The sequence below is a fragment of the Charadrius vociferus genome, unplaced genomic scaffold (genome assembly GCF_000708025.1).
Source record: "Charadrius vociferus isolate BGI_N301 unplaced genomic scaffold, ASM70802v2 scaffold312, whole genome shotgun sequence".
NCBI classification, from domain to species: Eukaryota; Metazoa; Chordata; class Aves; order Charadriiformes; family Charadriidae; genus Charadrius; species Charadrius vociferus.
Window position 1 is genome coordinate 595,743 of NW_009647214.1, and position 11,996 is coordinate 607,738.

General features: G+C 43.7%; 1 protein-coding gene across 1 annotated transcript; it reads left to right on the top strand.

Annotated features, from left to right (window-relative positions):
* Positions 1-4,475, top strand: GLYATL3 (glycine-N-acyltransferase-like 3). The gene is made up of 5 exons (XM_009895917.1): positions 1-78; positions 207-314; positions 1,559-1,685; positions 2,450-2,576; positions 4,049-4,475. Exons 1-5 carry the CDS (start codon positions 1-3, stop codon positions 4,473-4,475), a joined length of 867 nt encoding a protein of 288 aa, XP_009894219.1.
* The last annotated feature ends 7,521 nt before the right edge of the window (positions 4,476-11,996 follow it).

The window sequence follows — 11,996 nt, forward strand, 5'->3', positions numbered from 1 at the left end:
ATGTTGGTACTCAACTGCCCCATGAAGCTGCAGATGCTGGAGAAAATGCTAAGGTGGAGTTTCCCCGCGTCCCTCAAGGTAACACAGTGCTGACCTGTCATTTTCTGGGATATATCCATTGGTGAATCAGGATCTTTGTTGGGGAATCAAAGCTGAGGGGAGAGGGTTGTGCTGATTGTGCTGCTTTTGGGCTGTTCATCCTGCAGGTTTACGGCGCTGTGATGAACATCAACCGAGGGAACCCCTTCAGGAAGGAAGTGGTGGTGGACTCATGGCCAGACTTCAAAGCTGTTATCACCCGGCCGCAGAGGGAGGTAGATTGATGTGGTTTATTATCTTTGTTTCAAAGAAGTGGCTCCAACGTGACTGGGACCTTCCTCTCAGCTCTCCGAGAGCTTTGCGGATGGGGCTAGCTTTATCTGAGAAGCGTGTGAGAGGGGGAGGTGGGAACTGTGAGGTACAATAGGAGACCGCAGTGGGTGCTGGCACAAAACCCACTATAGGGAGAGCTATTCTTTCCTGAAATGTTCTGCCTAGCAATTATAGCCTAAGTAAGCTTACCTATGAAGTACATGCTCTAATTGACTGTAATTATCCTGATTGCACCAACTGAAGATTAACTTGCATACCTTACACAGAGACACATTTTACCTGCACTCGTGCCACTTGGCCGAACGTTCTCAGGGCTCTTTGGTCTCTCTAGTCTTTGTGCCATCAGGAAAAAGAGCCTTAGTGAGCTTGTGATGGGGCAGATGTGGCTACAAGGTAAAAGAAGGGTCCTCCTGCCATCTTTTACTCCATAACAGGCAGTGCTGATGAGATGCTGTAAGGGGACATTGCCTCAACCCCTTCTGTCCACTCTGATAAAGCAATCTCTGACTTGCATGGATTTGTTTCTCCAGGCTGGGAGACAAGCTCTTGTTCGTGCTGTCTCGTATGGGGTACTAGGAGTACTGTCTGTGGGGTTAAATCCTTGTCATGCTCTCTGGGACAACCAGCTTTCCCAGGCCAGCAACGTAGGAGTCGGCACAGGACATGGGCAATCTCCAGTTGGCAGTTTGGATGTTTCCAACCTGTTTTGGAGACAATGAGAGTTTAACAGTATTGATGAGGCCAGACTGTGCTCTTTCATCTCAGGGGCGGAGAACAAACATTGGTACTATTTTGTTTACCAGAGGAGATGTGTTCTAAACACATTGACCTTGGCAACCAAATAACACAGCATGGGTTTTTTTGGGAAAATGAGCAGTAGATGTGAGTTTGAATTAGGCAAGAGTTTCAAGAAACTGGCACCAGGTTTGGGTTACTGTGCCTTGGGTACATGAGGACTTACTATCATTGCTGCTTTCTGCTAATATGACACTGTGGAGAGGAACAGATATTTGTGCTCTTTTGCTTGAGAGTGGCTACTGAAAATGTCCTAAAAGAAGCCACCCTGAAGCTTCAAACATTTGTTAAATCTCTGGGATTGGCTTTCAGTGAGTTGTGATTTTAATGTGAAAGATATGTGTGTGGGAAGGGGGAGAATATTTAATACTTCCAGATTTTTTCTCCCCAGAATGAGGTGGATGACCTTGACCATTATACCAATGCTTATGCAGTTTTCTACAAGGAGCTACAAGCTTACCAGGAGCTACTGGAAAACACAAATGCCATCAACTGGGGACAAATTTTTCAGATACAAGGTACAGTCCAGCCTTACTTGGTTTAGAGGAAACAGAATAGATAAACCAATTGGTTTAAACAGTCTTAATGGAGTGCAGACCTTGCCATTCTGGTCTATAGAGAGTTTTCTTGTACTACGTAAAACACAAGATCTAGGATACTGCTTTTCTAGCTTTTGAATTCCATCCATATCGTATTCACTGTTACCATTTCAGGTTCAGTTTTCAATTAGATGCAGCTATTTCCTTGGTGGGAAGGCATGTTTATTTATGTTTATTTTTGCTACTGGCCATAGGATTCTGAAGACTGAGTTGAGCAGTATTCAGTGGGGTAATTAGAGGTTTAACGCAAGGCGCTGTTTGAAAGCTGAACACAGACAAGACCTAAATGGCAAATAATATACATATTTTTAATGGTGAAGTTTACCAGTCAATAGAAGAACTTGCTTATGGAATAGGTGATTCCTCCACGGTTGAAATCCTTGTGTTAGGACCGGGTAATTTACTGTGGCTCAAACTGAAGGTGGGAGTTAGACAGGGAGGTCACTTGGAGAGGGTCTATATCCTCATTGTTCTGGTGATTGGATGAGATGAAGCGTGGTGCCTTCTGACCTTAACGTATGTAAAGCTATAGCCAGAGTGTGGAGGAAACCTAGCTAATAATTTTGGAGATTTCAAAACCTGGCTAGTTCCATTAAAAGGGTAATATTGGGCTTTATTTAAAATAAATAAATAAATGATGCTTTCTTTTAAAAGTGCCTTAGTATTTATCTTTGTGTACACAGGGCTCCAGGATGGAATATGTGAAATATCCAGAACTGTGGCTTTATCTAAGCAGATAGATGTGAAAACATCCTCTTTCCAGATGGTTATCCATTCAGACCCGGACATGCTGCCAGATGTCAGACTTCAGTATGTCTAAACACGCCATGTCATTTGTTGATGTCATTACTACAGCAATATATTTTCTGAAAATACATTTACATCAAAAATATCAGGAGAACTGCTAGGCTTTCTCTGTGTCTGTGTCAAAAACTTGACTGGGGAGTTAATTGGTAAGGAAGGAACTATTACCTTAAATACTTACCAAGATTTTTCTTTGATCAGTCCATCACTTTTGCAGTTTTATATTCCAGAATGGTCCCCATCCCCTCCTCTCCTCATGTGTACATGGGATCCACAGGTCTGCTTTCCGTCTCCTTTGACTTTCCTGTGTCAAAGCTCCTTAGATTAGATAGATGGACCTGGGACTCCTGCAAAGTTTGTTTTTCATAAGGGGGCTTTACACAACTCCTCGAAGCTTTTTCTGACATCCCTCTGCTGGTGAGATACCAGTCTGACATCAGAGCAGAGGAGTGGGGGAACCACAGGCTCCATTTTTTCCTGGAATAAATTTCTCAGCAGCAGATTCAAAATCCAGAGAGAATCTATCAGTCTTGGAGGATGAGAGACTGGAATTCACAGAATCACAGAATTTTCAGAGTTGGAAGGGACCTCCAGAGATCATCCAGTCCCACTCCCCTGCTAAAGCAGGATTGCCCAGAGCACATCACTCAGGACTGCATCCAGGCGGGTCTTGAAAATCTCCAGAGAAGGAGACTCCACACCCTCCCTGGGCAGCCTGTGCCACTGCTCTGTCACCCCAACTGTAAAGAAGTTTTTCTGTGTATTTGGACGGACCTTCCTATGTTCCAACTTGCACCCATTGCCCCTCGTCCTGTCACTGGGAACCACCGAGAAGAGTCTGGCTCCATCCTCCTTCAACACACCCTTTAGATACTTGTATGCCATAATAAGGTCTCCCCTCAGCCTTCTCTTCTCCAGGCTAAAGAGTCCCAGCTCTCTCAGCCTTTCCTCATAAGGGAGATGCTCCAATCCCTCAATCATCTTGGTTGCCCTTCGCTGGACTCTCTCCAGTAGTTCCCTGTCCCTCTTGAACTGGGGAGCCCAAAACTGGACACAGTATTCCAGTTGTGGCCTCACCAGTGCCGAGTAGAGGGGGAGAATGACCTCCCTCAACCTACTGGACACACTCTTCCCTATGCAGCCCAGGATTCCATTGGCATTCAAATCCTTTCCACTCCCCAGTGCCACCTAATATGTCACTGGGGCTCCTTGCCATCCTTAACATATAAGGCACCTCTGGAGTGTGTTGTGTGGACTTGGGAATTTATATAAACAAAGACCTAAAATGGAAAATCACTCCCCTCTATAATTATTCCCAAACCCTCCAGCCTAATGAACCCAGCTGTCTTTGGTTTCCTGTTCTGATATAGAATGGGAAATCTATTCGGCTAGAGAAACAAGCTTTAAATGTAGCATGGTTGCTTGGAGAATATGAGGCACAGCTCTCTGTCTAATACGCTTTCTCTACTGTCTCTTAGGATGGACCCTAAATTAACTCTGGCTTACCTGGACGTCTCCCATGCCAGCCTGCTCAGCAAAACCTGGTCGCGGGGTGGCAACGCGAGGAGCCAGAAATACCTTGCTAACCTCATTTGCTGCTTCCCCAGTGTCTGTGTTTTGGATGACAATGGTTATCCCCTCTCCTGGAGCCTGACAGACCAGTTTGCCACCATGATTCATGGTTATACCCTTCCAGAGCATCGGAGGAAAGGTTATAGCAGGCTTGTGGCTACCACTTTAGCTAAGAAATTACATAGCTGTGGCTTTCCAGCACAGGGTAATGTCCTGGAGACAAATATACCATCAATAGCGTTGCTGAAAAGCATGAATGCCCAGTTTCTTCCCTGCTCATTTTTCAGAGTGATTCACACACCTTTTCATTTTTTAGCTAAATCTCATTTATAACCAAACCCCACCTCCACATTCAGATCAACTTTTGTGTACTGCAGGAGCACTTTGGAGGAATTTAACAACTCAGGTGAGATCAGAAATCATACAAGAGTTTCCTGCGTAAGCCTAAAATTGAAGGTATTAACTGCTCATGACTTCTCTGCTCAGGCAAAATCACTCATGGCAAATCCAAAAGACTTAGGAATGGTTGTAAATTTAATAGTTTTGTTGTAATTCAACTGGAATTGTACTGCTTCTGACTGAAGAGTTATTCCTTCTATATAACTATTTCCTGGGATAGTTACAGCATTGGACATCTCTAACCCCTTCTGTCTGTCTTGGTATAAATCCTGAAGCCTCTCCTTTCCCTAACATGTCCTAAAAGAGATTAGTATTGTGAAATTAAGAAGCAGAGAAACCTGCAAGGATCAGTTCGAATTAAAGAAAAACTTTATAAAGAAGTCTTTTAATGTCTAATACAGGAACAAGTCTGTTTCCCTTCTATTGTGTGTCTCCTTTATGCCCAAGACAAATCTGTCTTATCTTCTACTCATGGTACAGCTAAGCATGCAAAGGCTGGATAAAAAGTCTTGCAAATTTTAACATAAACGTATAGGTTCAAGAAGGACAGGGAATTGCTGGAGAGGGTCCAGCAAAGGGTTACTAAGATGATGAGGGGATTGGAGCATCTTTCTTATGAGGAAAGGCTGAGGGACTTGGGGCTTTTTAGTCTGGAGAAGAGAAGACTGAGAGGGGATCTTATCAATGCTTATAAATACTTAAAGTGAGGGTGCCAGGGGGATGGGAACAGTCTTTTTTCAGTGGTGCCCAGTGATAGAACAAGAGGTAATGGGCACAAGATTGAACACAGGAAGTTCCATCGTAACATGAGGAGGGACTTCTTTACTTTGAGGGTGTCAGAGCACCAGCACAGGCTGCCCAGAGAGGTTGTGGAGTCTCCCACTCTGGAGACATTCCAAACCCACCGGGACTTCGTCCTGTGCAACTGCTGTAGGTGACCCTGCTCTGGCAGGGGTGTTGGACTGGATGATCTCCAGAGGTCGCTTCCAACCCTGACCATTCTGTGATTCTGTATTTTATCACAAGTCAGGAGGGCTTGTTAGAAGTCATTTCCATCAATTCTATCAGTAAATAACACCAAATGCTTTGCAAATGCTCCTTCTGGGAGTGGAAGTAAGTCTCGCTGTTTTTACGCCATCTAAAACTCACTTAAAATTTGGCAAACAGAAGCTGTGAGATATCCACAATCTCTCAGTCAAGAGTGTCCAACTATAGATGTGTTTTGGGAGCAACCATAAGGATGCTATCACTGAAGGCCATGGGAGGACACATGGAAGTCTTGTATATGCCAAAGCTGATATGGCTTTTGCACAGAAGTCTATTAGGAGGATAATGACATGACTTGAGCAGCACAACTGTCAAAGACAGGTTGCCTGTAATATATAGTACAGTGGGGGCTTTATTTGATTGGCTGAAGGCAAGCAGTGCCCTGGGGTACCCTTCATGATCTGCAACTGCTGATCCAGAAGGCAACAAATCTCCCACGTGTCACATTTGTTAACCCTGTGCAGGTATCTCCAATGCTGCATAGGGTCTGAAATGACACTAAAGGCAGGGTTCAATTACTGCTGAGTGACCCTAAGTGTCTGTTTAGGTTAAGTCAAATCACTGTCTAGGCTCCACTGATGGTATTCAGGAGATCTCCACTGAATAACGACAATGTACATTAAGCTGCTACTTACTTGCCTAGATGTGGGTGTCTAGTCCAACTTCAGGCATCTTAGAATATTTGAGACACCTTCTTGATGTTCAGAAGCCCAGTGGGAGAACAACGCTCTTCTGGGCTACGCATTGGACATAAAGCATCTCAAACAACACTCAAGATCTAGAAAACCGAATTCAGTCACAAGAGTATGTACAGGCACTTATAGTCAGACACCTAAATTTACATGTCTGATTTTGTAGCTGAATCCTACCAGTTGCATCTGCTTTTAACTAACAGCACGTTTCTTCAGGTACTACCAACACAGAAGCAACTCTGAACATTTTACCTGCTGGAGGTCACCATCCTTTGCTAATCATGGCAGTAGATTCCAGAAGGCATTCATAACATTTGGTGTTTCTGTTGCTTCCTGGTATTGTATACATTACTGGTCTGGACCGCCTCTTCCAGCACCTTGCAGAAGATTGTTTAAAATAGGAGGACTCTTGTTTCACAGGGCATCTGGTCCAGTACACTGATTCTCTTTTACGTTTTAAGAATCACTGGACTTTGTTATTTAGCCAGTATTTCTTCGCTTTCCATGTTACAGCACGCCTTTTTACCAATATGTCCCCAGAGAAAAACAAAGTGGTAATGCAGTGGTGGTCTTCAAGTGCTAATTTGCCTTGAAAGTCATTTATCACTGTCGTGGAGACTGATCCCACCACACCACACCAGACCAGTGCCTTCTGCTCCTGGCAAAGTAGAGTGATAAGCATCATGCCATGCAAGTTCATCTAAGGAGCCTGGATCTCAGCCTACGAAGTGTACCAAAATCACATCTCCACTGGAAAATAGAACAGCGGGAGGCTTATTATACCATCTTGGCATTTAACTTTGATCCGGCGAGGTATTGTACTTTCTGTTACACCTATGTATGTCCAAAACTGTAGTTGGATCCAACTGGATTCAAAATCAGGTTGGAAAAAGCCCTGAGCAGTCTGGTCTGACCTCATGCCTGACTCTTTCACCTCCTGCTGTTCCTTCTGACCTGAATTATCCCGTGGTTCTGTAAGCCTGTGAATCTACTGGCATTCCAGTTTTGCACCCCAGTTTCACCTTTTTAGACTTAAGTAAGTGTGACTGGAAGCGGAACGTGACTGTGAAGTGGATGTGTGTCTACAGGAGCTGGTTTCTGGTGAATTTGCTATTTATCTCTAGTATACGTGTACCCAGCACTGCTAGTAAGGTTCCTCACAGACCTGAAATGAGTCAGTCATTAAGTACTTAATGGGGTCTATTAAGATTTAGCCATAAGCTTGTGTTTATCTACTGAACTGGAAGGGGCCATGATGGCAGCACCTCACAGGAGTCAGGTCCAGAATAAAAGGAGTCCTATTTCCTTTTGACAAGGAGATTAACTAAAGCCTGAATAAGAACCAGTTTTGGTAGTCCTGTCTGGCAAAGGAAGGAGGGCGGAAAGGTGGAGGACAGACTTTAAAGGCAGAACAAAGAGTCCAGGTGGTGTAAGGGGACCCTGTAAAGCTGTGCAGATTCATTCCTGAATTTATCTGGGAAACAGAGCAAAAGAGAGAAAATAAGGTTAGGTCGGTCTTTCTACTTGAGAAAAGGAGCCACGAGCTTCAGGGGAAGGACCTTAGAGAACCAAGGCTACAGAAAAGCTCTGAAGGGACCGGGGAGGAAACATGGGCCCGTTAATTACATCTACCTATTTCTCCCGGTACTGACAGCAAAAGTGTCCTCCATCCTATATGAAAACTAAGCAATTGGCTCCATTGCTGTGAAGGTTTAACACAGACAGCATATGCCCAGGAGGTGTATTACAGAAAGCAAGGGAGCAAAAAGAGCATCCGATGCAGATTCAAGTGAAAAAATAGATTGGTTGATACCCAAGAAATTGTTGCTTTCTCCAAGGTTTGCTTCTCCTCTGACCTGCTGGCTTGACTTATGTCAACACTGTCACTCAGATCTCCTTTGATTCAGACAATGTGGACTTGAAGCCCAGCAGTGACATATTGCTGACCCAACAGCTGCCAGGGAGCCTCTGAACAGCAGCTGTCAAGCTGCTAAAAATTCAAATAACGTGAGTTCTGGCTTCATGTAGATTCAAAGCTTCACACAGTACCAGGCTGATCCACTTGCTGGTTTTCTTCCTTGCATCATTTGGCATTGCTAACGACGTGATCTAATGGATTAACTAACAACAGCCCAGGTGAGTGAGAAAGGTAAATACTTTCTGTACGTAGAGATTTGGAAGGGCCAGAGTGATACAGGGCTGGATGCCTGCTGGTCTGCGAGGAGTTGATGCTTGACACATTCATGGGCTCATTCCAGGCCAACCTGACTTCCAGTGTGTGCCTGACAGGATGGTACTAACGGAAGACATCTCCCCTTGCTAAATCTTTGCCTGGAGCACAATAGGAGGCACGTATCCTTTTAAGGCACAGAGGATTTTGAATTAGCAGCAGGTCCCGGGCTAAAAATTACAAAAATTTCTAAAAAGAGGGCAAAAAGGTGGATTGAGACATTTAAGTTCACTAATATTCAAATATTCCATTACTATTTTAGCTTTCTGAGTTTCATACTGCATAAAATACAAGAATGTCCCTTGTATGCGCAGTGCCATTTGGAAGACAGTCTGTGTATCTGAATCATTCATACGGGGCTGGCAGATTTGGTTTCAGAAAACCAAGCTATGATTCTACTCCATCAGTTCTCAAAAAGTGAATATATTTTTTGAGCAAAGCAGGGATTCCTGGTGGGAGGGAGCCATTGGCATGCAACAGAGAATTTCAAGACCGTAGAAAAGTGAGAATTGCAGGAAACGATAGCGCTTTGTTAGTGTGTGAGCAGGTGCACAGATGTATGCACTCCTGATTCAAAGGCCAATCTGGGTTTAGGGCAGCCCGCTATTTTAGGATAATTGAATGTATCAGAATTATAATCCTTGTCTTTCTCAAGTCCAGGTAAATTCTGCCATTGCCTTTGATAGGGCCAGATGCCTACCTCTGAATTCTATCTCATTCAACCCAATTAGACCATTTTTACAGAAGCTGTGGAGATCCTATATTTATTAAGAGGAAGAATTATTTCCAGGTAACTACATCCACTGGTTGGCTGATCTGAAGACAGAAAATAACCATCTGATAAACAGACATACCTCAGCAAAGAGCCTGAGGTGGTCATGCAATGTAGGATCCTGCCACGTGAAAGGAAGAATTTCAGGGTGGTTAGGCAAAAAGGTGTCCTGGAGGAAAGAGCGGGGTCAGTTCAGACAAGACTGACTTTTCATTTGAAAACCCTCAATATGTAGCCAGTGCAGGGAACTCACTGAACCACTAATATGAGCTTTGCTGCTTCTATCTTCTTGCCTTCGGAAAGGTGTTGATAAGAAGTTGAAATTCTCATGGAAGTGGACTTATCTTCGCCATCTTCTGGTTAATGGAAGAGTGTGAGGAGCCGTCTGCCATCTGAAGAGAAGATGGTTTTTCATCTGTGAAAGGAAAAATGACATACTGGGGTCTACAGACTCAGTACTGGAGCAGGTTGTGGCCACAGTCTGCACATTTTAATGTCCTTGTAACAGATTCTCGCAGAGCCATATGTGATCTTGTGCCTCTCCATAACCTCTTCTTTTCTGGTTATGCTCAGTATATTAGTCCCAAAATGATATGAATGCTTCATAGCTAGGGTGATCCCTTTTCATTGTCAAAAATATTTTTTGAGAAAAATCAGAAATTATATGGTGGTGTGACAAAAAGGCATCTACAGTAAAGAGAATGTATTATGTAGTATTTGAAGTTTTCCTCCCGTTGCGCTTTTAGGTGGAGTTCGGTTTAATACACGTGATTCTGCACCTGAGTTGAAGTTTAGACAGACAGCACCACCACAAATGCTCATTGACTGCTGGGTGGGACAGTAGGAAGAAAAATAAGGTTTACGCCAGCAGTATCCAGGAGGTCCCATTCCAATCTGTGATGAGCAAGTTTCCAATGAAGACTTTGGTTTGGGGGAAATTCTCTCTGCAATGTCTATTCCAGAAATTTTATATTTTTCATAAAGCACACAGAAAAGAGGTGACCACAATTGTGCTTGGTGAGGGAAGGGTTCCCTACGCACTCCGTGGTGATTGCTCAGTAAACAAAGATGTTCTTTGCACCAGCACTTGGTGGATGAGCCCTGATGTGTCTGGTGGTACCCTGAGGATGCTGGACGTGAACCAAGAGTACCACCCAACTCTCATACTGCCTATGGGGAGAGAGCAGATGTGGAGGCTTGAAGCCGTATCGACCTTGGGCTATTTTGGCTCTCAGTCAATTTTAATTTCCTTTTACTGTCGCCAGGAGGTGGGAGCCCTCTGACAGCTGGAATTTGCAGACCATGTTTATGTAATGTTTAATTGCAAGTCAGAAGGTTCATTACAACAGCACCAGCTCTTTTGCCACAAGTGCATGTTTTATTTACTGATGTTATCCAGTTACGGAATATTCAGGAAAAATATTAATGACTCTCTGGACTCAGGTCAATTTGGCCTGAGGTTTTTCCTGAGCAGGGATCTACTTATACAAGTGTTATGTCTTTCATATGGTAGGCTCTGGCAGATACATCTATATTTGTGAAATAAATTTTCAGGGCTGTTTGACTTACAGCATTCCATCATTGGAAGAAAGTCAACAGAAAATAGAAGGGCAATGAGAGAGAAATAACAATTAAAGAAGAAATTGCCACTTTACAGGTGCAAAAGTCAGGTGGCGGAGGGACAGTTTCTGTTTCTTCTCAGGGTGAGATGCAGTCAGTCAGCTGGTGTGTCTGACAGCAGTGTACCCAAACTGTCCAAGGGAATTGCTGGAGAGCTGGGGAAGGACTTTTTACTAGGGCATGTAGTGACAGGACGAGGAGGAATGGCTATAAACTGGAAGAGGGCAGGTTTAGATTAAACATTAGGAAGAAGTTTTTCACTTTAAGGGTGGTGAGGCACTGGAACAGGTTGCCCAGAGAAGTTGTCGAGGCCCCATCCCTGGAGGTGTTCAAGGCCAGGCTGGACGTGGCCTTGGGCAACCTGGTCTGGTGGGAGGTGTCCCTGTCTATGGCAGGGGGCTTGGAACTCAATGATCTTCAAGGTCCTTTCCAATCTAAACCATTCTATGATTCTATGATTTTATGAATTGGTCAGACCAACAACAGACTAAGTACTCTTGTGATTATGACTGTGGGTCTTTTTGGTGGACATTAGATCATAGAATCTTATCATAGAATCTTATAGCCTCCATGATGTTGTTCATCCCGGTGATCTGCACACCTCAAGCAACTGTGCTATAACTCATGCACAGTTTGGCATTGCCATCTTTCAGGTGATGTCTGTCTTCTTCTGAATTAGTAAAGACCTAGAAATGGAGGTTTAGCCTCTCCAGGGCTGGTGGCAACTGCTGGCAAGAAGTGTAAAATACAGGGGTCTGTTTTGCTCATGAAAAAATAAATTCTTTTCATAATTTTGTCTCCAAATCCCCAAGTGAAAAAACAATGTTTAAGCTGAGTGGTTTGTTGTTGGTTTTTTGTTTTGGTTTTTTTTTTCAGAAATGTTAGAGCTGGAAAAAGACTAAATAATCCATTTTGATCTGGTTCTATCTTTGAAGAGAAATACACGGAAAAGCCTCAGATAGTAGGTTAATGGAGGTCATGCAAATCAATATGTACAAAGATGTTTAGATAAGATTAGCTGTTTTTTACAAACAGAAACTCTCTCAGGAAAACACAGTGCACTCGTATCACCTCCCACCTCCTCATGCACTGCC

What these genes read in the sequence shown, in the direction of transcription:
- GLYATL3 (XM_009895917.1), top strand. Translation starts at nt 1, where the DNA reads ATGTTGGTACTCAACTGCCCCATGAAGCTGCAGATGCTGGAGAAAATG. An exon ending in TCACCCGGCCGCAGAGGGAG is followed by an intron (nt 315 to 1,558) that starts GTAGATTGATGT and finishes TTTTCTCCCCAG; the next exon opens with AATGAGGTGGATGACCTTGA. An exon ending in CTGCCAGATGTCAGACTTCA is followed by an intron (nt 2,577 to 4,048) that starts GTATGTCTAAAC and finishes ACTGTCTCTTAG; the next exon opens with GATGGACCCTAAATTAACTC.